General features: G+C 35.8%; 1 protein-coding gene across 1 annotated transcript; it reads left to right on the forward strand.

Moving 5' to 3' along the window:
- Positions 1-1,992: 1,992 nt before the first annotated feature.
- Gm21317 (predicted gene, 21317) lies at positions 1,993-26,567 on the forward strand. Its single transcript, XM_030251614.1, has 9 exons — positions 1,993-2,110; positions 7,442-7,508; positions 8,186-8,220; positions 15,240-15,306; positions 15,880-15,914; positions 23,066-23,183; positions 23,945-24,044; positions 26,080-26,178; positions 26,538-26,567. Exons 1-9 carry the CDS (start codon positions 1,993-1,995, stop codon positions 26,565-26,567), a joined length of 669 nt encoding a protein of 222 aa, XP_030107474.1.
- The last annotated feature ends 996 nt before the right edge of the window (positions 26,568-27,563 follow it).

Raw genomic sequence — 27,563 nt, forward strand, 5'->3', positions numbered from 1 at the left:
CCTGCACTGCCTAGCACACTCTTCTATCAAGCTGAGGACTAAGAAAGTAGAGAAAGGAGAGTACCAGGGGTTGTAGGAAATCTGCATGTTCCCTTCTGAACTCTTAGGGAAGCATAGACTCTTCTGGTGTGCGTGTGTACATGCAGAAGTCCACATTATTAAATGTTTATGCACATAAATAAATAAAAAACCAAAAATGCTTACAAGAGCCTCTACAGCTGAAATTAAGTAGAGCCATTTGCTGTATTTCATATGTTACATATTTGTTCTGGATTTTCAAGTTTGTAAGCACTTGTCAACCAACAAACTGGAAATCATTTGTCTTAAAGCCAGTAGATTACTCCCACCTTCTAAAATCTCCCTTCAAAGTACTTGGTATTCCGTGAACGCATGCGCAGGGTGTATTCAGCCAATCAGCACAGTCCTTTGGTGAGACCTATTTGCTCCAGCTGGCATCACAAAGGATCCTCTGAGGCTTCTGTCTGGGTGTGGCCCCTGACAACGGTTTTTTTTTTTTTTTTTTTTTTTTTTTTTTTTTTTTTTTTTTTTTTTGCCATTGAGGAGCTAAGCACAGAAGGGTGCGGTTTGGAAGGTGTTCTCCTCTTAGATGAGCTGTAAGTGATAGTCTGCCCTGATCAGGGTTGTTGGACAGTTAATCGAGGTGTGACAGGGTGGGGAATCTCAGGCCCAAGAGGCCACTATGTGAGGAAAAGCCTCCTGATCGCCATTTTCTGTGGAATCTGAGGGTGAATGGAAGGTGGAGGACCATATTCATGGAAGAGGATCGAACAGGTCAGGGCCATAGAGAATTGGGAACCCTTGGAAGAGAAAAGCTTGGGGCCTGGGGATAGGATCAGAGAACCAGCTGCAGGACTGTGGGTCAGGGAACAGGGAGCCATTGGTGAGATGCCTTGGCGATTGTCCTGTGTGATATTCAGGATCCCTTAGAAACACACTGAGGATTCCTCCCTCCTCATTGTCTTCTCTATGGTGTGTTCCTTTGGTATAGACTGTATGAACATTGCAGACAGTAGAATGGCATAGGAAGATGAATGAAAAGAAGAAGAGGAGATAATTGTAAGAGATTCATAAGTCATTGGGGATGGATTCTGACCACAGATCTTTCTGTCTCAGTCTCCCATGTATTGGGATTAAAGACTTGCACCACCAAGTTCAGCTTTTTCTCTCAGTTTAGTTTCTGTAGGATGGGATCTATCTTTGTAGTTTCAGCTGGCCCGGCTTGGCCTGGCCTTGAACTTACAATCTTCAGATGTTTGAAATCCTCGGCCTCCCCAAATCCCTAATTTCTCCAATATAAGGTCTTTCTGTGTGGGTGGTGGTGGTAGTTCATGTTTTTTTGTAGACTTAGTGGTGGATCTTTTTGATATGAATATACAGTTACCATGTTCTTTATCTTTCTGGATAGAACTGTGAGTTTACGTTAGACTGAGATAAACTGGTAAACAGAATTGCTGATGTTTTGTTTAAAAATATTCTGTGGGAGATAGGACCAAAATTCAGATACCTCAAAGGTTAAAGGATGTTGCTCATCGTTTTTTGGGAGGAGGGGAGGACTCATATGTTGAAGGTTGGCCAGTTTTTGTCTCTCTTTAAACTGAGAAATGGCAGACTAATAATTTAGGTTCTAAAGGAGGTTTTTAAAGAAGTGAGTTAAAGAAGTTTTTAAAACAAGTTGTGAGGGAGAGGGACATGATAAATGGGATACACGGAGGAAATGGTACGGGTAAGTGTATATATATATGCATCACCATATTGAATATGTACACAGAACTCTCTGATAAAGGCAATTGATTAAAAATATACATGTTAAGTAAAAAAAGAAATGATCTTTCATTGAGCTAAAATAATTATTTGATTTTTTGTTATTTTTAATTATTTAAATGATAATTTTTAATCAGGTAACTAAGTTCTTTTTTTTTCCTTTTTATTTTTATTGTTTTTTTTTTAAACTAAGAAGACTACTGAGTTCTTATGAGAAGAATGGCTCTTAAGAAATTGAAGGTGATACCAAAGGAAGGTTACTTATTACTTTTGGACTTTGATGATGAGGACGATGACATAAAAGTTTCAGAGGAGGCTCTTTCGGAAGGTATCGCATTTCCAGTATTAATTGTGTCCTGCAGTTCATTAGACTTTACCTAGTCACCTGAAATGGAAGAAGTCTTTGTTAAGAGTTTACATATACTTCATTTCTAATTTTACCTATATCTCTCTATTCCTATATACAAGGTTTTGCAGCACATAAACCTACTCTTGGAACTATATCAGCATATGTTGAGAGAGAAGAACTTTCTTGATTTCACCTCAAGAAAAGACATGAACATTGTTCGTATAATATGTTTGCCAAACATGAATTTATTTCATAAAACTTGCAAATAAATTATTTCCTTTCTTTTTCTATTATAACTTTTCCTTATTTACATTTCAAATATTATCCCCGTTTCTAGTTTCCACTCCAAAAAATCTCCTGTCCTCTCCCCTCTCCCCCATCTCCCCAACACATCATCTACCAATTCCTAACCCAGGTATTCCCCCATACTGGGGCATAGGATCTTTACAGGAACAAGTGTCTCTCCTCCCATTGATGCCTGACTAGTCCATCCTCTGCTACATAAGAAGCTGGAATCATATATCCCATTATTTGTTTTCATTGATTGGTGGTTTAATCCCATGGAATTGTGGGGTACTTGTTAGTTCATGTTGTTTTTTCTTCTAGGGGCCTGCAAACTCCTTAAGCTCCTTAGGTATTTTCTCCAGCTCCATAATTGGGGACCCTGTGCTAAGTCCCAAGGATGTCTGTGAACATCCACTTTTTTATTTGTCAGGCATTAGCAGATCCTCTCAGGAGACAACTATATCATTCTCCTGCACCCAATCCCTTGTTGGCATCTTCAGTAGATTTGGTGGTTGTATATGGGATGGATCCCCAAGTGAGGCAGTCTCTGTATTCTTTTATTCTCAGCTCCAATCTTTGTCTCTGTAACTCCCTCCATGATTATTTGGTTCCCCATTCTAAGAAGGAACGGCATATCCACACTTTGGTCTTCCTTCTTCAGTTTCATGGGTTTTGCACATTTTACCTTGGTTATTCTGAGCTTCAGGGATAATATCCACTCATCAATGTGTGAATATCATGTGTGTTTTTTGTGATTGGGTTAAATCTCTTAGGAAGATATCATCCAGATCCATCCATTTGTATAAAAATTTCATGAATTCATTGTTTTTAATAGCTGTGTAGTAATTCATTTAGTAAATGTGCCATATTTTCTATATACATTCCTCTAAAGAGAGTCATCTGGGTTCATTTCAGCTTCTTGTTATTATACAAAAGGCTGCTATGGACAAAGTGAAGCATGTTTCCTTATTACAAGTTTGAACTTCTGGGTATAACCTTATCAGTTTTATGAGGTCCCATTTGTCCATTTTTAATCTTATAGCACAAGACATTGGTAGTATTTTTTTTCAAGAATATCCCCCCTTTGCCCATGTATTCCAGGCTATTCCCCACTTTCTCCTCTATAAGTTTCAGTGTCTCTGGTTTTATGTGCAGTCCCTTGATCGACTTAGACTTGAGCATTGCACAGGGGATGAGAATAGATCAATTTACATTCTCCTACATGCTAACTGCCAATTGAACCAACACCATTTGTTGAAAATGCTGTCTCCTTTCCACTAGATGGTTTTAGATCCTTTGTCAAAGATCAAGTGACTAAAGGTTTATTTCTCTGACTTCAGTTCTATTTCATTTATCTACCTGTGTACCACTATACCTGTACCATGTAGTGTTTATCACAATTGCTTTGTAGTGCACTTTGAGGTCAGGCATGGTGATTCCACAAGAGGTTCTTTTATTGTTGGGAATAGTTTTTCCTATACCAGGTTTTTGTTTTTTGTTGTTGTTGTTGTTGTTGTTGGTTTTTTGTTGTTGTTGTTGTTGTTGCTTGTTTGTTTTTTTCAAATTCCAGGAGAATTTGTAAATTGCCCTTTCTAACTCAGTAAAGAATTGAGTTGAAATTTTGATGGGGATTATATTGAATCTATAAACTACTTTTGGCAGAACAGCCATTTTTACTATATTAATCCTTCCAATCCATGAGCATGGGAGTTCTTTCCATGTTCTGAGATCTTGTTTCATTTCTTTCTTCAGAGACATGAAGTTTTTATCATATATATCTTTCACTTTCTAAGTTAGAGTCACACCAAGCTATTTTATATTATTTGTGAGTATTGTGAAGGGTGAGTTTTCCCAAATTTCTTTCTCATCCTCTTTTTCCTTTGAGTAGAGAAAGGCCACTGATATGTTTGAGTTAATTTTATATTCACCTACTGCACTGAAGTCATATATATGGTTACGATTTCTCTGGTGCATTTTTGGGTCACTGATACATGCTATCATATATTCTGGAAATAGTGATATTTTGACTTCTTCCTTTCCAATTTGTATTCATTTGTTTTCCTATTGTTGTCTAATTGCTCTGGTTAGGACTTCAACTACTATATTCAATAGGTATAAAGAAAGTGGGCAGCCTTGTCTAGTCCCTGATTTTAATGAGATTGTTTCATTTAGTTTAATGTTTCCTACTCGTTTGCTGTCTATTGTATTTTTTTTTTTATGTTTAGATATGGGCCTTGAATTCCTGACCTTTCCTGGACTTTTATTATGAATGGGTGTTGTGTTTTGTCAAATGCTTTCTCAGCATCTAATGAGGTGATCATGTTGTTTTCGTCTTTGAGTTTGTTTCTATAGTGGATTAAGTTGACAAATTTCCATATATTAAACCATCCCTGCATTACAGGGATGAAGTCTACTTGACCATGATGGATGATCGTTTTGATGTATTCTTTTATTTGGTTTGCAGTGATTTTATTGAGTATTTTTGCTTCGAAATTCATAAGGGAAAATGGTCTGAAGTTTCCTTTCTTCATTGTGTTTTTGTATGGTTTGAATATAATTGTAATCTGACTTCATAGAACAAATTAAATAGTGTTCCTTCTCTTTTGATTTTGCATATTAGTTTGAAGAGTTTTGGTATTAGGTCTCCATGTGTAAGACCCCGAAGATGGACCTCCTCTCAATTCCAGTAAAGTCCCGGGATGAGCTGGCCAGCACCCCAATGACTTGAGAGAAATCGACACCTGATGCAAACTGCAAGAGTTTTTATTATCAGCTAGCTAAGGACAAACTCCTTCCACTGTGCAGGGCAGGGGCGTATGACTCTGAGATGTGACAGAAGAAGGTTTTTATTAGCTAGCTGAGGAATTGGGATGAGTTGGGAGGAGAGTTTGGAGGAGTTGGGAAGAGATGGGAGGAGTGTTCTTCTCTGCCCAGATGTCCTTGTCAAAACTCCAATTTTGAATCTCTAGCTGTAAGGCTCAGAAACCAAAAGGATTTTTGGTGGCTGTAGAGAACATAGAGTCTCTTTCTGGCTGTATTTTTATAAATCAGGGAAAACAATCTTGGAGAATGTCCAGGTGCTTTACCTTCCAGGGAGAAACGCTCTAAGTTGTGGTCTCACATTTCCCACTCCTTCTAGTACATAGTTCTGATCTTATAAGTTAGAAAATTAAACCTCTGGCCCAGCTGCCAAACAAAGCCAACATGAGGTCACAGCTTTAGGATATGTAAGATTGAGAACCTCAGAAGCCCATTGAATGAGACAAAAGAGCCTCTTGCCATTGGGAGGAGGGAGGGAGGGAGGTTCCTGTGCAGTGCCCACTGTGTGTGAGCAGTGCCAGGCCAGTGGGCCATGGCAGGCTGGATGCCAGAACTGGGCACATGCTGGAGGTGTGGCAGCAGGGCTTGTGAGAATCATCAGGGAAAGTCCTTTTGATCTGAGTTCAAGTTTGCCAGAATGGTGGCACCAGACCAGGACAGGTACTCCTGTTTGAAATTTATGTGGCACCAAGATGGTTTCTGGTTCGTATGTTTTTTGTTTTTTTGTTTTTGTTTAAGTTTTTTATTGTGTTTCAACATTTCCAAGGCATCTTTTCTGACCAGTTGTAGGTCCTTCAAGTGAGCTAGTGGGAGTTCTGAAAAAGAAACATGAGGGTCAAACATTCCACCTGCTTCTGTTAAAGGGGGGGGTCCCCAGTTGAGGAGTTTGAATGGTGTAAGTTTAAATTTCCCTGTGGTGTTCCATACTCAGAACAAGGTGAAGGGAAAAAGAGCTGCATAATCTTTTCTGCAGGTCTCTAAAACTAATTTAGTCAAGGTTTTTTTTAATGCTCTATTCATGTGTGTTTTTGAGCTTTACTAAAGTTTCTTTTATGAGTGTGGATGACATTGCATTTGGCGTATAAATGTTCAGAATTGGGAATTCATTTTGGCAAATTTTAACATTGATGAATATGAAGTGTCCCTCCTCTTTTTTTTTTTGATAACTTTGGGTTGAAAGTCGAATTTATTTGATATTAGAATGGCTACTCCAACTTGTTTCTTTGTAACATTTCCTTGGATAATTGTTTTCCAGCCTTTTACTCTAAGGTAATATCTGTATTTGTCCCTGAGATTTGTTTCTAGTATGCTTGGTCTTGCTTACACATCCTGTCTGTTATTCTATGTCTTTTTATTGGTGAATTGTGTCCGCTGATATTATGAGATATTAAGGAAAAGTAGTTGTTGCTTCCTGTTATTTTTGTTGTTAGAGTTGGAATGTGATTCATGTAGCTTTCTTCTTTTAGGTTTGCTTCAAGATCAATTTCTTGGTTTTTCTAGAGTGTAATTTCCCTCCTTATATTGGAGTTTTCCCATTATTACCCACTTGATGGGCTGGATTTGTTCGAGCATATTGTGTAGATATCGGTTTTTTTCACAGAATACCTTGTTTTCTCAATCTATTGTAAAAATTTTTGATGCGTCTAGTAGCCTTGTCTGGCATTTCTTTTCCCTTAGGGTCTGTATGACATCTGCCCTGGATATTATGGCTTTCATAATCTCTGGGGATAAGTTAGGTATAGTTTTGATAGGATTTCCTTTATAAGTCACTTGACCATTTTCCCTTAGTGCTTTTAATATTCTTCTTTTTCTTTTCTTTTTTTTTTATTATGCATTTGGAGTTTTGATTTCTATATGATGGAAGAAATTTCTCTTGTGGTCCAAACTATTTGGAGTTTTGTAGGCTACTTGTATATTCATAGGCAACTCTTTCTTTAGGTTAGGGAAGTTTTCTTCTATAATTTTGTTGAATATATTCACTGTCCCTAAATTTGAAAAACTTACTTGTCATTGATACCTATTATCCTTAAGTTTTGTCATCTCCTTGTGTCCTGGATTTTCTCGGTGTAAATATTTCCTTTCTAAAATCTCTTCCAAAAATTTACATGGAGAGTTTTTCCAGATAAATTCAAATCGATAGTACTTTATTAACTATTACTTATATAGAATCCTTTCAAATGTTTCTGTTTTCTATTGTTAATACAGTAAAGAGCCCAGCATTTGATAAAAATGAGAATATATCGCCTCAAGCAGAAGCAGATGAAGATATGGGGTAACATTTTCAATATTTTTTGCCAGCTCAATAGATTACTTCATAAGTAGTGTTTGTATTACCTTCACTGGAGAAGTAGATTCAGGAAGAGAGCAATACAAATCAGACACTGCTATATGTTGAGTTCAAGCCCAGCTTGAGGTCCTTCAGACCTTGTGATAACAAACACATAGCAACTAGTATAATATGACCACCTGCCTGAAATCTTCCAAGATATACACACAAAGAAAAGGAGAAAAATCATGAAAATAAGAGGGGGACCATCTGGCAAGAAGAAGGGTCTCAGCAAGAGTGGGAGAGTAATGAATAAACTACTGTGGGTGTAAATGTATGAATTGGTAAAAGTAAAGGATACAAGATCACTTTGATACTCCACCATGTAATATATATATATATATATATATATATATATACATACATACATACATACATACATATATATATACACATATATATATATACATACATACATACATATATATATACACATACATATACATATGTATATATATATATATATATATATATATATATGACATTTGTTCTTAACCAAACATTATATATTTATTATAAATAATTAAAAGAAAGTTCTTTTTAAAGTTTTGTGTGGGTAAGAAAAATGCCTACCAGTCCACTATATTTCTTGCATTAATTTTTTTATTTTCCTTTCTTCACAGAGATGAAGTAGACAGTATGTTGGATAAATCTGAAGGTATGTGTTTTTGGAGGTATTTGCCTGTTTTTTAAAGAGGTCAGAAGAGGGCATCAGATTTCTAGACTGTATAGCAAAAGGGGATAATTTTGGGTTCACAGTAATTGTAGTTTCCTTTAAAACACATATGAGATAACTTCTCAGCAAACATTCAGAATGCAAGATTAGCTGAAGATGTAGCTCAGTGGTAAATCACCATTTAAAAGTGATGAGTTTCATCTTCAGTGGCAAAAATAAACAAACAAAAACAAACAAAGAAACAAAACAAAACAATAACAATAAAAACCCCAAACAAACCAACAAATGCACCAAATTAACAAAAATCCTACCAAACAAGCAAAACACAGTTATAAGTCTTGCAAATGAAATGTTAGGTTGTCCAGTTTGCCAAATTAACTGCAAATTGTAAAATGAGCAAGAAACCTAGTTTGCTCTTGTAAGGAAACAAGCAAAACCAGCAATAAGCATTTTAGGAGCCTAAACTTAGGCATGATTAGAGAAGAAAAAAAAAATATACAGTGGCTACCACAAGAGAACAAACCTCTCAGAGGGGCTAGAGAGATGGCTGTTTTGGTAATGTGCTTTATTTGAAAGTATATAAATTAAGGAGGGGGTCTTAAATCGGCTTTAAAAATGCAGGCTGCGACCCAGTGAAAAGTAGTTGGAGACAGCTTGCTGGCTAGCCAGGCTAGTGGCATTGGTGAGCTGCAGATTCAGAGAGAACCTGTCTCATGTTTTAAATTTGGGCAGTCAGAGGTGGTTCATGCCATAATCCCAGCAGTTGGTAACCAGGGTGAGGTCCAGGACTACAACCCTGCCTTGAAAAAAAAAAAAAAAAAAAAGGAAGTTGGAATGTGATTGAGAATGCAGCAAATGTCTATTTGTCGCCCTCTTATGCATACTTATACTGGAATGTATATGCATCAGTTTTTTACAATACTCTTTATCTGATTTACACAATCCATTAAAATGATGGTTTTTGTCTTTTTGTTTTTTCTCTATGAGCAAATTGTCAATATTAAGAAAGTGTTATAATTTTGTAATCTCCACTGTATAGTACAAATAAACATCTTTCAAGAAAAATGATCAGCACACCTTAAAAGACACAAAGGACAGGGATGGAAAGATGGCTTAGAAATTAAGAGCACTTGTTGTTCTTGGACAGAACCAAGTTTTAGTTCCTAGGACCCACACAATGGCTCAAAACCATTTTTAATTCTATATCCATGGGTTTTCGAATTCTCTTCTAGTTTCTATGTGCACCACACATGCATGTTTATAAACACAAACATGCAAAAACAAATTACTTAAATAAATAAAACAATTGAAAATTACAAACAACAGCACCTTCATCTGAAACAAAGTAGGAGAGTCTTGTTTGGGGTCCATTTTATTTTAGCTTTCAAGTTAGTATTGTAAACTTGGAAAATGGAAAGCCTCTGGGTAGTAGTGGCAGCTAAAATACTACCTCCTTTTTGCTCTTCAATGACAGACGACTGATTGAGCCTTTCTCACCCTTAGTACACATGTGCAAACACTGCCAATCAGCAAGGGCCTTGGCTGAGATTGTTTTCCCGCTATCCAAACCCTGTTACCCAGTATGCTTTGTGGTAGTCATCAAGCCGAGTTCTTGTGGAAGCATGGTAGGGAGAAGTCTCAGTAGAGGTAGTCAATTGTCTGTTGAAAGATGATTAATACTGTTTGAGCTGGGGGCCTGTGTGGGGAAGAAGGTGGAGGGGTGGAGGTGTTACTTTAGGAGTAAGGAGAGGAGGTGACCCTCACTGGACTCAGGAAGGTACTGCTTCCAGGCTCACAATCAACTTTTCCCACTTAGGTCTCTGCTGAGAAAAACAGAGAACTTCGCTAAGGGCAGGGGTTTGAACAGAATTATTTTCTAACAGAAAGCAGGAAGGCCAGGGAATTGGAGACCCTGGAAGTCTTCTTGGGGCTTGGGGAGGTGAGGAGTGAGTAAATTGGAAGTCAGTTAGTGGAGCCAACAGACTAAAACCTTCTTTTAGCTACTGCTGCCTGCCAGGAATTCATTAAAAACGAACTGAAAACCAGTCTTCATTTACCTCTACCTGTTGTTAAAATGGCAGATTCCCGAAATTTCTATGTATAGGCTCCAATTGCCTCAAAATACAGAGGCTCCTCTCAGCCTCAGAAGTGCTGGGACTTCAGACATAATTCAGGCCAGGTTGTTGTTATTTATTTGTTGTTTTGGTTTAGGACAGTAAGCTCTAACTCTATATCTCAGGATTGTCTGAAACCTCACCTGCAGCTTTGACTGGCCTTGAAACTGAAGTCCCCAGCCTTACAAATGTACCTGGGCCTGAGGAAATATGTGTTCTTTATTTTTTATATTTAAATTTTTGTTTGTTTGTTTGTTTGTTTGTTTTTTATTCCTTTTTTCCTTGTTGAAGATTGAAACCAGAGCTTCTTGCTGTAGCAGTAAAATATTTGTCCAGCCAGAAAAACTTTATATTTTAGATCTGCTTTAGATTTGTATTATGATGAAAAAAATTGAGGAGCTTGGTTATGATAAAAGCAACCATGATTTCATTTGGAGATTGAGATGCAAACACATTTACTCTAATTTATCAAAACCCTAGCAACAATGGGACCAAAATTTAGATCATCCTGTGATTGCATATAAACCCACTTGAAGTCACAGTTAAAGCCATCATATTAGGTGTGTGTGTGTGTGTGTGTGTGTGTGTGTGTGTGTGTGTGTGTGTGTGTGTGTGTGTGTGTGTGTGTGTGTGTTTATTTACATTTCAAATATTAGTCATTTCCTGGTTTCACCCCAGAAATTCCCTTTACCATTCCACCCTCCCTCTGCTTCTATGAGCATGTTCCCCCACCCACCAACACCCATGTCCCTGCTCTGGTATTTGCCTACACTGGGACACCAAACTTCACATGACCAAGGACCTCTCCTCTCACTGATGTTTGACAAGGACATCCTCTGCTATGTATTTAGCTGGAGCCATGGTCCCCCTCTTTGTTTGCTGGCTTCGTCCCTGAGTGCTCTGGGGGGAGGGGGGCGGTCTGCTTGGTTCATATTATTGTTCTTCCTGTAAGATTACAAACCCCTTCAGCTCCTTCAGTCCTTCCTCTAACTCCTCCACTGTGGACCCCATAATCAGTCTGATTGTTGGCTGTGAGCATGAGCCTCTGTTTTTGCCAACCTCTGGCAGAGCCCCTAAGGACACAGCCTTATTAGGCTCCTTTCAGCAATCATTTGTTGGTATCCACAATAGTGACAGGGTCTGGTGTTTATATACGGGATGGATCCACAGGTGGGGCAGATTCTGAATGGTCGTTCCTTCAGTCTCTGCCCTGCACTTTGTCTCCATATTTCCTCCCAGTAGTATTTTGTTCCCCATTCTGAGAAGGACGGAAACATGCACACTTTTTTCTTCCTTCTTAAGGTTTATGTGGTCTGTGAATTACATTTTGGGTATTCTGAACTTTTAGGATAATATCCACTTATCAGTGAGTGCATACCATATTTTTTCCTTTGGGATTGTGTTACCTCATACAGGATGATATACTTTAGACATATCCGTTTGCGTGTGAACTTCCTGAAGTCATTTTTTCTTTATGGTCACTATACATTTTTATCACTATTTCTCTATAATACAGCTTGAGGTCAGGGATGATTCCCCCTGAAGTTCTTTTATTGTTGTGAATAGTTTTACAATATCCTGGATTTTCGTTATTCCAAATGATTTTGCATATTGCTCTTTCTATCTTTATAAAGAATTAAGTTTGAATATTGATGGAGAGGGCATGGAATCAGAGCTTACTTATGGCAAGATAGACATTTTTACTAAATTATTTGGGACACCAATCTATGGCCATGGGAGATCTTTCCATCTTCTGAGAATTTCAATTCTATCTTCAGAGACATGAAGTTCTTGTCCTACAGAACTTTGACTTGCTTTTTTCGTGTCACACCAAGTTATTAAAATATGAGACTATTGTGAAGAGTGTTGCTTCCATAACTTCCTTTTCAGCCTGTTTATCCTTTGAGTAGAGGAAGGCTACTGATCTATTTGAGTTAATTGTATATCCAATCACTTTGCTAAAGTTGTTTCTCAGGCTTAAGGGTTCTTTAGAGGATTTTTTTGGGGTCACTAAATATACTATCTTATTACCTATTAATAGTGATATTTTCATTTGTTCTTTTCCAATTTTTAACTTTTTGACCTCTTTTTGTTGTCTATTTAATCTGGCTAGAACTTCCAGTACTATAGTGAATAGGTAGGGAGAGAGTGGGAAGCCTTGTCATATATTAGTGGGATTGCATCGAGTTTCTCTCCATTTATTTTGATGTTGGATCCTGGTTTGCTACTATGTTTAGTTATGGGCCTTGCTTTCTGAATCTATCCAAGACTTCATCATGAAGGTGTGTTGATTTTTTTTAAATGATTCCTCAGCGTCTAATGAGATAATACTGTGTTTTTTTCCTTGAGATTCTTTACATATTGGATTACATTGATGGATTCCCATATATTGAACCATTCCTGTATCCCTGGGATGAACGATGATCATTTTGATGTGTTCTTGGATTGTGTTTAACAGGATGTTATTGAGTACTTTTGCATCAATATTTATAAGTTAAATTGGTCTGAAGTATCCTGTCTTCATTGGGTTTTTGTATGGTTTGGGTATAAGAGTAAATGTGGCTTCATAGAACAAATTAAGTAGTGTTCATTTTCTTTTGTTTTTGCATAATAGATTGAAGATTGTTGGTATTGGTGTTTCATTGAAAGCCTGATAGAAATCTGTACTAAACCCATCAGATACGGGGCTTTTTTTTTTTTTTTTTTTGAGGGGGGAGCTCTTAATGACTGCTTCTATTTCTTTGGGGATTATGGGAGAGTTTACAGGGTTTATCTCAACCTGATTGAAATTTAGTACCTGACATCTGTCTAGATAATTGTCCAATTCATCCAGATTTTCCACTTTTGCTAAGTTACAGGCTTATATAGTAGGATCTGATGATTTTTTTGGATTTACTAAGTATCTGTTGTTATGTCTCCCTTTTCATTACTGGTTTTGTTAATGTTGATATATTCCCTGTGCCCTGTAATTAGTCTGGCTTATGTTTTATCTATCTTGTTGACTTTCTCAAAGGTCCAGCTCCTAGTTTGTTTGATTTTATGTTATAGTTCCTTTGTTTCCACTTGTTTGATTTCAGCCCTGAGTGTGATTAGTTCCTGCCTTCAACTCCTCTTGGGTGAATTTCCTTCCTGTTATTCAAGGGGTTTTAGGTGTGCTGTCAACCTACTACTGTATCTTCTCTCCAGTTTCTATTTAGAGGCATTCAGAGCTATGAGATTCCCTTTAACACTGCTTTAGTTGTGTTCCACAACTTTCGGTATGTAGTAACTTCATTTTTTTTAAACTCTAAAAAGTCTTACATTTATTTTTTTTTTTTTTATTTCTTCCCTACCTGATTTATCACTGACTGGATTTTTGTTCACCTTCTACGTGTACATGGGTTTTCAATTATTTATATTATTATTTCAGATCAGCCTTAGTCCTTGGTGATTAGATAGGATGTATGAGATTATTTGGATATTTTTATATCTGTTGAGGCATGTTTTGTGACTGATTATATTGTTAATTTTGGAGAAGGCGTCATGAGGTGCTGAGCAGAATGGACAATTTTTGTTCTAGAATAAAATGTTCTATAGATATCAACTAATGTATTTGTTTCATAACTTCTGTTAGTTTAACTGTGTCTTTTTTTAATTTTTCTTTCCAGGATCTTTCCATTGATGAGGAGGGTTGTTGAAGTCTTCTGCTATTATTGTGTGTGGTGCAATGTGCATTTTGAGCTGTACTAAAGTTTCTTGTATGAATATGGATGCCATTGCATTTGGACTATAAATGTTTAGAATTGAAAATTCATCTTGGTAAATTTTAACTTTGATGAATATGAAGTGTCACTCCTTGTCTTTTTTGATAACATTGGGTTGAAAGTCAAATTTATTTGATATTAGAATGGCTACTCCAAATTTGTTTCTTTGGAACATTTGCTTAGAAAATTGTTTTCCAGCCTTTTACTGTGAGGAAATGTCTGTCTTTGTCCCTGAGGTTTGTTTCTGGTATGCTGGGTCTTGCTTACACATCCAGTCTGTTTGTCTATTTCTTTCTAATTGGTGAATAGAATATGGTGATATTAAGAGATACTAAGGCAAAGTCTTTGTTTCTTCCTGTTATTTTTGTTGGAATTTTGTTCATGTAGCTATCTTCTTTTAGGTTTACTTCAAGATTAATATCTTGCTTTTGCTAGCATGATTTCCCTCCTTATATTGGAGTTTTCCCTTTATTATCCCTTGAAGGGTTTGGTTTGTTCAAAGATATTGTGTAAATATTGTTTTTTCACGGAATACCTTGTTTTCTCAATCTATGGTAAAATAGTTTTGCTGCATATTATAGCTTTGGCTCTTATTTCTGCTCTCTTAGTGTCTGTATGATATCTACCGTGGATCTTATGGCTTTCATAGTCTCTGGGGAGAAGTTAGGTGTAATTCTGATAGGAATTCCTGTATATGTTACTTGACCATTTTACCTTACTGCTTTTAATATTCTTTCTTTGTTTTGTTCATTTGGTGCTTTGATTAATATATGATGGCAGGGATTTTTGTTTTTGTTGTTGTTTTTCTGGTCCAAACTATTTGGAGTTCTGCATGCTTCTTGTATGTTCATGGACATCTCTTTCATTAGGTTAGGAAAGGTTTCTTTTATAGTTTTGTTGAAGATATTCACTGGCCCTATAATTTGGAAATCTTACTTCTCATCTATACCTGTTATCCTTATGTTTTTTCTTCTCCTTGTGTCCTAGATTTCCTGGATGTACTTAATTTTACTTAATTTTTAAAATCTGTTTCAAAAACTCAAAATGGGCAGTTTTTCCAAAGAAATTCAAATTGATAGTACTTTATTAACTATTACTAATATTGCATACTTTCAAATGTTTACATTTTCTATTGTCAATACAGTAAATAATCCAGCAATTGGTAAAGATGAAAATATATCGCCTCAAGTAAAAGGAGATGAAGACATGGGGTAATATTTTCAATTCTTTTTCTTTTTTTCTCTTTTTTTTTCTTTCTTTTTTTTTTGCCAGTTCAATAGAGTACTTCAAAAGAGTGTTTGTGTTACCTTCACTGGAAAACTAGATTCAGGAAGATCAGCATTTCAATGTCAGATGCTGATATATGTTAAGTTCAAGCCCAGCTTGGGATCCTTTAGACTTTGTGATCACAAACACATAGGAACTCATACAATAGGACCACCTGCATGTGATCTTTGACACACTCAAAGAAAAGGAGAAACATCATAAAAATAAGTAGGGGACTATCTGGGGGAAAAAAGGGTCTTGGCAATTGTGGGAGAGTTATGAATAAACTCCTTGTGGGGTGTAAACGTATGAATTGTTAAAAGTAAATAATCCAAGTTCAAGTTGGTAGTCCACCATATATTTTATATGCATATGACATTTGTTCCAAACCAAACATTATATATTTATTATAAAAAATTAAAGAAGGTTCTGTGTAAAGTTTTGTGTGTGGTAAAAAAAAATGGCCTACCAGTCTACTATATTTCTTGCTTTAATTTTTTATTGTTCTGTCTTCACAGACATGAAGTAGGCAGTATGTTGGATAAATCTGGAGGTATGTGTTTTAGAAATATTTCCCTGTTTCTTGAAGAGGCCAAACGAGGGAAACAGATCTCTATAGAACCTATAGCATAGGGGGATAATTGTAGGCTTCACAGAAATTATAGTTTTCGTTAAAAAATACACACAGATAACTTCTCATCCAACATTCAAAACTAAAGATTAACTAAAGATGTAGCTCAGTGGTAAAGCACCATTAAAAGTTATAAATTTCATCTTCAGTGGTGAAAACAAAAACAAAAACAAAAAACCAGCAAAAAAAAACAAACCCAGCAAATTAAAAAAAAAAAAAAAAAAAAAAAAGCACCAAAGAAACAAAACACAGCAATAAGACTAGTAAATGAAATGTCAGTTCGTCCAGTGTGCCAAATTAGCTGCAAATTGTAAAGTGAGCAAGAAAACCAATTTGCTGTTGTAAGGAAACAAGCAAAACCACCACTAAGCATTTTAGGAGCCTAAACTTAGGCATGATTAGAGAAATAGAAAAAGAAACCAAACAAACAAAAAACAAACAAACAAAAAATTGCAGTGTCTATAGCAACAGAACAAACCTTGAAGAGTGGCTAGAGAGATGGCTGTTTTAGTAAAATGTTTTTCTTGAAAATAAAAGTGGGGGCCTAGAATCCACTTCTAAAATGCAGGCTGCCAACCAGTGCTGAGTAGGTGGAGACAGCTTGCTGGCTAGCCGAGGTAGTGGCATTGGTTAGCTGCATATTCAGAGAGAACCTATCTCAAGTTTTAAGTTGGGTCAGTCAGTGGTGGCACATGCCTTAATCCCAGACGTTGGGAGGCAGAGGCAGGGAGATTTTTGATTTTGATGCCACCCTGGTATACAGGGTGAGTTCCTGGTTAACCAGAGCTATACAGATAAACCCTGACTTGAAAAAAAAAACTGAAAATGAAAAAGAAATTTGGAATATAATTGAGAATAAAACAGATGTCTATATCTGGCCTCCTTATGCACCCATATACTGAAATGTATACACTCCATTTTTATCCTGAAACTATTTATGATTTACACAATCCATTAAAATTATGGTTTTTTTGTTGCTGTTTTGTTTGTTTGTTTGTTTGTTTTTCTGTTTCTGGAAATAGACAACATTAACAAAGTCATTTTTTATACTCTCCATTATATAGTAAAATTAAACATCTATCGTGAGAAATGGTCCAGCACACCTTAAAACACACACAGGATAGGAATGGAAAGATGGCTTAGAAATTAAGAACACTTGTTGCTTTTGTACAGAACCAAGGTTTAGTTCCTAGAACCCACATAATTCTCAAAATCATTTTTAATTCTAGATCCAGGGATTTTGGCATCCTATTCTAGTTTCTAGGGGAACTAGTCATACATGTTATATAAATACAAACATGCAAAAACACTTTAGTTTAAAAAAAAAACCAAAAAAAAAAAGAAACAAAAAAACAAAACAAACAAACAAACAAACAAAAAAACAATTTAGAGTTACACAGAACAGTCCCTTCATCTGAAACAAAGTAGGAGAGTCGTCTTTGGAGTTCATTTTATTTTAACTTTCAAGTTAGTATTGCAAACTTAGAAAATGGAAAGCCTCTGGGTAGTAGTGGAAGTTAAAATACTACCCGCTTTTTGAAACTTTAATCACAGATGACTGAAAGAGCCTCTCTTACCCTTAGTACTCATGTGCAAACACAGCCAATCAGCAATGGGCTTGGCTGAGATTATTTTCCTGCTGTTCAAACCCTGTTACCCAGTATGGTGGCTACAAAGAGTTCTTGAGGAAGCAAAATTCTTGAGGAATCATGGTAGGATGAAGTCTCAGTGGAGGTAGTCAATTGTCTGTTGGTTAATCCTGGTTCAGCTAGGGGTCTGGGTGGGGATGAAGGTGGAGATTTGGAGGTGTTTCTTCAGGAGTAATGAGATTAGGTGACCCTCACTGGACTCAGGAAGTTGCTACTTCCAGGTTCACAATCGACCTTTCCCACTTAGGCCTCTGCTGAGAAAAACTGAGAACTTCACTGTAAGTGCAAGAGTTTGAACAGACTAGCTCCTAGCAGAAATCAGGAAGGCCAAGGAAATGGAGACCCTGAAAGTATTCTTGGGGACTGGGGATGTGAGGTGTGAGTAAACTGGACTTCACTTAGTGGATGAAACAGACAAAACCCTCTTCTGTGCAACTGCTTCCCACCAGGAATTTATTAAAAAGAAACTGAAGACCAGTCTACATTTTAACGTGTTGTGAAAATGCCACATTGCCGAAATAATAGGTTCCAAACTGCCTCAAATACTAGAGGCTTCTCTCAGCCTCAGAAGTGCTGGGAATTCAGACATAATTCAGACCAGGCTGTCTTTATTTATTTGTTGTTTTGGTTTAGGAAAGTAACCTCTAGCTCTATATCTCAGGATTGTCTGAAACCTCAATTGCAGCCTGGACTGGCCTTGTACCTGAAGTCCTCAGCCTCAGAAATGTAATGGGGCCCGAGGAATCATGCCTTCTTTATTTTTTATATCTAAATTTTGGGGGTTTTTATTTTTCATTCCTGAAGATTGAAACCAGAGCTTCTTGCTGTAGCAGTAAAATATTTGTCCAGCCAGGAAGAATTTTATATTTAAGATTTGTCTTAGATTTGTATTGTGATGAAAAAGGTTGAGGAGCTTGGTTGTGATAAGAGCAACTATGATTTTATTTGGAGATTGAGATGCAGACACATTTACTCTAATTTATCAAAAAACTAGCAGGAATGGGAAAAATTTAGATCATCCTGTGATTAGATGTAAACCCACCTGAAGACACAGTTAAAGCCATCTGTGTGTGTGTGTGTGTGTGTGTGTGTGTGTGTGTGAGTGTGTGTGTATTTATTTACATTTCAAATATCAGCCATTTCCTGGTTTAATCCCAGGAAATCCCTATTCCATTTGACACTTGCTTTGTTTCTATGAGCCTGTTCCCTCACCCACATACTCCACCTCCCTACCCTGGCATTTGCCTACACTGGGGCATGGAGCTTTCACAGGACCAAGGACCTCTCCTCCCACTGATGTCTGACAATACCATCCTCTGCTCTATATGCCGCTAGAGTCATGGGTGCCCCTCTTTGTTTGGTGGCTTAGTCCCTGAGTGCTCTGGTCTGTCTGCTCGGTTCATATTGTTGTTCTTCCTGTAAGGTTGCAAACCCCTTCAGCTCCTTCAGTTCTTCCTCTAACTGCTCCCCTGGGGACCCCATGATCAGTCTGATTGTTGGCTGTGAGCATCAGCCTCTGTTTTTGCCAAGCCCTGGCCGAGCCTCTCAGGAGACAGTCATATTATGCTCCTATCAGCAAGCACTTGTTGGTATCCACAATAGTGACTGTGCCTGGTTTCTGTATATGGGATGGATCCAAAGGTTGGACAGAATCTGGATGGTCATTCCTTAAGTCTCTGCCCTGATCTCCACATTTCCTATCAGGAATAGTATGTTCCCCATTCTAAGAAGGACTGAAACACCTACACTTTTGTCTTCCTTCTTCTTCAGCTTCATGTGGTCTGTGAATTACATTTTGGGTATTCTGAGCTTTTAGGATAATATCCACTTATCAGTGAGTGCATACCATGTTTTTTTTCCTTTGAGATCACACAGGATGATATATTTTAGATCTCTCCATTTCATGAAGGCATTGTCTCTGTACCATTACCATACATTTTTTATCACTATTTCTGCATAATACAGCTTAAGGTCAGGGATGATTCCCCCTGAAGTTCTTTTATTGTTGAGAATAGTTTTGGGATATTCTGGAGTTTTGATATTCCGAATGGTTTTGCATATTGCTCTTTCTGTCTCTACGAAGAATTGAGTTTAAATTTTGATGGAGAGTGCATGGAATCTGTAGATTGCTTTTGGGAAGACAGCCATTTTTACTAACTTAATCTATGACCATGGGAGACCTTTCCATCTTCTGAGATTTTTCAGTTTCTTTCTTCAGAGACTTGAAGTTCTTGTCATAGAAATCTTTCACCTGCTTGGTTTGAGTCACATCAAGGAACTATAATTTGTGACTTTTGAAAGGTGTTGTTTCCATAATTGCCTTTCATCCTGTTTATCTTTTGAGTAGAAGAAAGGTACTGTTTTGTTTGAGTTAATTGTATATCTAGCCACTTTGCTGAAGTTGTTTTTCAGGTTTATGGGTTCTCTGATGGAATTTTTGTGGTCACTTAAGTATACTATTTTATTATCTGCTAATAGTGATATTTTGATTTATTCCTTTCCAATTTTTATTCCTTTGACCAATTTTTGTTTTCTAGTTGCTCTGTCTAGAACTTGTAGTACTATAGTGAATTGGTAGGGAAAGAGTAAGAAGCCTTGACTAGTCCTGTCTTGTCTTATTTTAGTGGGATTGCATCAAGTTTCTTTCCATTTAATTTGATGTTGGCTTCTGGTTTGCTTCTATATTTAGGTATGTGCTTAAAATTCTTAATCTATCCAAGACTATTATCATGAAGGTTTGTTGATTTTTTTTCAAATAATTTCTCTTCATCTAGTGAGAACTGTGTGTGAATTTGCTTCAATATATGTGTGCATGTTTGGATGTGTGTGTCTGTGTGTGTGTGACAGATACATATATATGTATCTGATGAATCCGATTGTTTCATAACTTCTCATTAGTTTCACAGTGTCTCTTTTTCATTTCTTTTTTCCAGGACCTCTGCGTTGCTCAGAGTGGGGTGTTGAAGTTTCTCACTATTATTATATGGGGTACAATATGTACTTTGAGTTCTAGTAAAATTTCTTTATGAATTTGGTTGCCCTTGTATTTGGAGCATAGATATTCAGAATTGTGAGTTCATCTTTGATGAATTATCCTTTGATAAGCATGAAGTAACATTACTTACCTTAAAAAACAAAAAAAAAGTACTTTGTGAACCTCCTCTTTTCACAGTAGGCCCTCTTGACTACTGAGGCTTTTTTGTAACAGCTTTGAAGGAATTTTAAAAGGAAAAAAAAATAGATGTAAACAATTTCACAGTTCCATGTACTCATAGCTAAGTGATATGTATACAAAATTCTGTACATGAAACATATTTTCATTGATCCAGTGCTAATTTTATATTAAGTCAGTTTCTTTTCTAGGAGTCTTCTGTGCTTCCTTCTTTATATGGCACAGTGCAAAACTGAATTCTTTAATGTAACCCTTATAACTTATTTTTAAATTTTATGTTATGGTTATTGTTTTTTTTTCTTTCTTTCACGTGTGTATGTGCACAACTCGTGTGTCTTGTACCTGAGGAAGCCAGATGAAGGCCTTGAATCCCCTGAAACTGAAGTTATAGGTAGTGAGCCACCTTGTGGGTTTTGGTACTCCAATCTCAGAAAGCTGGAAGGGAACCAGTGCTCTTAACTGCTGAATCATCTCTCCAATCCCTTCATTGTTTTTCTTTTTCTTTTTATGAAATGAATTATGTAACTGTAAGTGGAAGACAACTTACTAAACAATGAGAGAATGATACTCAGATTCTAAAGTATCTGTTTTAAATTATGTGTAACTGAATGCTAAGTGAGCTTTCTCAGAAGACAGTAACTTGTCTTTGAGATATGGTGTCATTATGTAGTTCAGGCTGGCCTGCATTTTCCTATTTAACCTATGCAGTCTTTACACTGGAAATCTCCTGCTTAAGCTTCCAATACTAGGATCATACACACAAATAAAAACATCTTTACATGGCTTACTAAACAATGCTCCTAATACCTATTTTTGGACTTATTTATGTGTATTAGTGTTTTGCTTACAGTTATATATGTGCACCACATGTGTACCTGTTGTTCAGATATCAGTTGATTATTTCAGATACCTGGAACTGGAGTCAGATAGTTGTGAGCCACCATATGAGTACTAGACACCAAACCTATGTCCTTTGCAAAGAACAGGAAGTACTCTTAACTGCTGAGCCATATCTCTACCCCCATGAAACAATATTATATTTTTAAAAAATAATATTTTGCTTCTTTCAAGTTACCCATTTTACCAAATTATTTTTTTTCAACTGAAGGATTTGCTCTATTTAGAGGAGGCAGAATCATCATTTAATAATCTGATTTTGTCTAGTACTATGTATGGTGAGAATATTAAACATGTACACCGAAATATAGCTTCATCCTAGTTACTGAAAGCTAACTGTGCATGCTAGAAAGGTACTAAACATTTTCTGAAGCATTACAATTTTCATGAACTGCAGCAGTTACTGATCAAAAGTTCCTACCATAATTTTCTTCAAGTGTTTTTTTAAAGGATATGTTCTGAAATATAATTACCAATTCACTTTAGAAATAATTTTATTTTGATTAAAAAAAAACTTGGAGATCATTGTTTTAAACATAGATTTTAACATTTTTATCTATTTTTATTTATATAGGTATTTTGCCTATAAGTATGTCTGTGAGTCATATACATATGTACCTGGTGCATGCAGAATTTAGAACAGGGCATCACATCCCCTGGAACTGGAGTTGGAGATATTTGTGCACATTATGTAGGTGCTAGGAATCAAACGCAGGTTTGATTCTGACAGGGTCTCATTTGTAGCTCTGTCTGTCCTGGAACTCAGTATGTTGACCAGGTTAACCTGGAACACACAAATATCTCTCTGCCTTTTCCTCCAGAATACTAGGATTAACATGGGAACCAATATGACCGGTTGCCCTCTTATTTTAATTGAATATTTTAAACAATGGGTCTAACAGTTCCACAGTCAAGTTTGTTCTTTCAGTTGCATCATCTTTTTTAGATTTGGAAAAGAATTAGCCTTTATTAAAAGTGTTTCCTTATGAAGAATTAAGTATACTTTTGATCCTTTGTTTTGTGCATTTGTTCTTTTGAAAACTGTTCTTGAAGCTCAAAATTATTTTCCTTACAGAAATTAAAATTCAGATAAGATTAGATATTTCTTATCCAAAATACATGGACTGTTTTTTTCTATGTTGTGGAACATTTCTGTAGACTTTACAGGTTGAACATCCTTCATCTGAACATACCAAACCCTAAGTATTCTAAAGTATGAAGCATGTTTGTGATATCTATCATTTAATTTTAAGTTTCCATAGCATTATTGAATGAAATTTATCTATATCTATTTTTACTTGAATACATGGAATCATCTAATTTTTCTTCAAAATGACTCTTTATTTTTAATATAGATGACATTTATAAGACGCTTCACATAAAGAGAAAATGGATGGAAACTTATGTCAAAGAATCTTTCAAAGGCAGCAACCAGAAATTAGAAAGATTTTGCAAAACGAACGAACGAGAGAGGTAGAGTTGTTATAGTTGTAGGGTCAAATGTGTATCATTTTAAAAATTATATGTGGCTGAAGTTTAAAAAAAATTATATCATGTCTGATTCTTTAGTAAAAATGTGTGGCTTTGATTTTGTCTAAACAGTTAACCCTATAACATCATGCCTTCAAGCAAACTAAATCTAATTCATAGAAATCTATGAAAATTTTATTTTCTGCTTTAAGTCAATGTTAATGAGATTTAAATTTTAATTTACATTCATTGTGGAAATACAGAAGTCTTGCACATAGTCTTAGGAATGTAATTTATGGATTATTATGTTTAACAATATTCAAAAGGAACAACTACAATTACATATGCAGACAATTTGTATATTTTAGTTGACATGTTTTGCACTGTCTTTACTAAGGCAATGTATGAAAAATAAATTAGAACTTATATTTGGTAGAAAATAATGAAAAAAAAACCACATTGAAATATAATTAAATTTTGTACATGTATATATATATATATATATATATGTGTGTGTGTGTGTGTGTGTGTGTGTGTTACGTGTGTGTTGTGTGTGTTTATATTTCTTTAATTTTGAAAAGCTAAAACGTAAATGAAAACCTCTCTGATAATATGTTAGCAGAAAAATCTATAATGATTTCCCATTAGATATTTTATACTGCTATTTTTCTTTTTATAGTATGAAATGTTCAATTGAATTTGTTCTGAGTGTTCATTTTCATATTGGTATGAAATGTGCCTGCTTTTGTTACTGTGCTTTACAGGAAGAACATCAACAACAAATTTTGTGAGCAGTATATAACTACATTTCAGAAGTCTGATATGGATGTACAGAAATTCAATGAAGAAAAAGAAAAATCAGTGGTTGGTACCATAAAAAAAACTTAATATTTAACCTAGTATTACTAAGTAGGAATGGAACAACTAGCCTTGAGTTGAGCATATGAAACTAAATTAAGTTCCATTATCTATCTATCCTTGCTTCTGTTCTAGTCTTACTGAGATATAAACTATTGATTGCATACTATATCAATGAAAACGACTAGGCATTTTATGGTATACCAGATCATAAATTTTCAAGAGGCAGACATTTGCAGAAAGATCAAGAGATGATTACCAGTGACTACAAAAAAAAAAAAAAAAAAAAAAAAAAACAAAAAAACCACAATATATCAGAGTTCAAAGAAGAGAGAAAGCTTATTTATTGGTTTCACCTGGACTCTGTTGTTTATATTAAAAAACCAACTCAATTTGGTAAATCAGTTCTTACAGTCCTAAATTTAGTAAAGATTTAGTAACAACAGAGGATGGAAACAAACAATCTCAACAGCCCTGGAAGAATTTTCCTGTGGAAGAATATCAGCAAACAATTTTAGATCACGTCTCCATTACTCTACCTGTAGAGTCATCACCTGGTTTCCAAGTAAGATCTGAGACAACGATAATCATATTAACTATTTTATTTTATTTACTGGTTAATAGTTTGGAAAGTATTCAATTTGAAAGGAACAGCAAATTCATTCTTGCCTCAGAAGGCATTGAGGAACCTGCCATTATGAGTCAGTTCTGGAAAGAGATAGGAACTAAAGATAAATAATAAATACTCCAATTGAAGACAGTTTTTAAACATTGGACTCTGGATGACATTTCAAGGGAAAGTGATCATCCCTGTAAATAAGGAGTCTAAAGACAGAACAGCAGGGTACTTCAAAATTTGTAATTCTGCATATGGCAGCTGGTGAGAGGGAGCCAGTAAAGGAAGAGAACCACTGGTAGAAAGAAAACTACCATGAGTGAAGGAAAGTTTTAAAGAAGAAAAGATCCCTAAATGTGTCATATGCTGCATGTGGGCCCAATAAGATTGATTTACAGGGCTGGAAGATGGTTTAATTGGTAATCTTTCTCCCGTGTAGGCATGGAGACCCTAGCTTATATTCCCTGCATTGGGATGAATGCCCACACCACCACCACCAACAACAAAATAAACAACAACAAACTAGCAACACTAAAAACAAACCACCACCACAACAACAAAAAAAAGTTGGTGTGGTTGTGAGCATTTTAAAACAACCAATCTCAGATTTAGTTCAGAGAAAAGAAGATCTCCAGATCTTTGTAGCCACCAGGTGTAGCATAAATGATGAGCTCTAGGTTTAGTGAGATTCTGTCTCTGAAACAGTACTGTGAAATCAAAGATGACACCCAATATTAACCCTTTGTCTCCAAATGTATGCAGGTGCACTTTTTTTTAAAGATAAGCATTGCAAATTAGAGGTAATTTTACTTAATTATGATGATTTGAGTGCAAATGTGAGGTAAAAAATTGATCACAGTGAATAAAGGGCAAAACAGGATTGTAGTAGCCCAAGGTGAAAAGGTGTAAAGGGCTTGTCTTAATTTTTTTTAAATGCAAATTATCATGGTTGTGTGCAACCCTAAAGAATACAATGAGAACTTTATGTTACTACTTCTATATGTTGCTTGAGATTGGAATCTAGAGAAAACCAATCTAAGCTTCCAAGACTAGGATTTTACCGAGTTCATGTATACATGGTGCATGCCTATAAACATAAGAACTTGGGAGGCTAAGGCCAGTCTGTGCATTATGAAAAACTCTTTCACATTAAAAAAAATTCCTACCCCACAATTGGTAGCATAATGTTATTTCATATTATTGTAAATATATATATATATTTAGTCAAAATAGTTGTTAAAATTTTAAATCAGTTGGAAAACTATTCCTTTTAACTTTCATATAGAATTATTTTTGCTCACATAAATGTTTTAGTATTAGATATACATTTAGTGTTTTATTGTTAGACTACCATGCATGTTGCATGGCAGTAACAACAAAAATAAACAGAATTGTTATACTAATGTTTTCCTTTTACATTTGTAGAATAGTTGTCAAAAAGAACAACAAGCATTGAAACTGTCCAAATGTAGTCAGAACCAGACCCTGGAAGCAGTTAAAGAAATGCATGAGAAGTCCATGGAGGTATGTTGCACATGGTCCATAAAATGACCTTAGGAATCTAAATATGTTTTAATAATCATAAAGTTTTAACTACTTATTATTTTGAATTATTTCTTACTGAAATGACTGCTATTATCCATAAAATCCTAATGGCTTTGTATGAATTATTAAAGATATGAAATGATAAAATGGGAATTTGACCTCAGATGTACCTCATACTTTAATAACACTATAATTATCCTGCTTTATTAAACATAACCCTAACACTAACCCTAATCCTAATCCTGACCTTAACCTTTACCCTATACATCATCTGCACAGAATCTTTCATATTTGTATCCTTGGGAATTTATTTAATAAGAGGTACTTTTCTGTTTTAGGTTTTGATGAACTTGGGGACCAAGAACTAAGATATGCTTTTTGGTGTAGATGGTGAACTGAGAAAAAAAAATGTCTATGTTTGAAAGAGCCATCATGGAGAATAATCTGAAGTACTCTTCTACTTTCCCATCTTCAGAAAAATGAAGCATGAAAAATTTTCACTTGCTGGTATATATATAAAACAAATAAAAAAATCTCTAACTTTTTTGTTTCCTATGAAACAGAGTTTTAAAGTTTCTTTAATCCTTGTTATTCTGATGATTCTGAGAAGGAAGTTAATCCCAGTGATGTGATTACAAAGTTAACTAGCAGTTATACCTTTAGAGTTAAAATAGAACTTCTTTATTTTTAAATATCTTTAATCATTTTCTTGTTTAAGTGTAAGTGCATCTTTATATTAACTTCCAAAGGAAATCTAAATGAATATGTGAATGGTATATAGTCCCGTGGACTGAAATTCCACACACTAATATAGTTGAATTATTTAAAATTTATTCTTATACTTTTTTTAAAGTCGAGATTTTATTCTTCTCCTAGTTCCCCCTCTTACTGTTCCACACCCCATATCTCCTGCCTATATGCCCCCATGCTCCCAGGGCCCCAAGCCCACAATCCCCATCTCCAAGAGTATGTCCCCACCATCCTGTCCCCTCTCCACCAGACCTCCCTGCTCCCTGGGGCCTGAAGTCCCTTGAGGATTAGATGGACCTCATCTGACTGAGTCCAGACCTGGCAGTCCTTTTCTGTATATGTGTTGGTGGCTTTATATCATCTGGTGTATGAAGCCTGGTTGCTGGCTCAGTGTCTGAGACATCCTGGGAGGTCCAGGTTATTTGAGATTGTTGGTCCTCCTACCGGGTAGACCTCTTCCTCAGCTTCTTCCAGCTTTTCCCCAATTCATCCACAGGGGTTCCCAGCTTCTGTCTATTTGTTGCATATAAATTTGAGCATCTGACTCTTTCACCTGCTGGTTTGGTCTTTCAGAGAGCAGTCATGATAAGCCCATTTTTTGTGAGCACAGAATA

Source organism: Mus musculus, chromosome Y (assembly GCF_000001635.26).
Source record: "Mus musculus strain C57BL/6J chromosome Y, GRCm38.p6 C57BL/6J".
NCBI classification, from domain to species: Eukaryota; Metazoa; Chordata; class Mammalia; order Rodentia; family Muridae; genus Mus; species Mus musculus.

Coding starts and splice junctions, on each gene's coding strand:
- Gm21317 (XM_030251614.1), top strand. CDS start 1,993: ATGAGAAGAATGGCTCTTAAGAAATTGAAGGTGATACCAAAGGAAGGT. Junction 8,221..15,239: donor TATGTTGGATAAATCTGAAG/GTATGTGTTTTT, acceptor TTGTCAATACAG/TAAATAATCCAGCAATTGGT. Junction 23,184..23,944: donor AAAACGAACGAACGAGAGAG/GTAGAGTTGTTA, acceptor TGTGCTTTACAG/GAAGAACATCAACAACAAAT.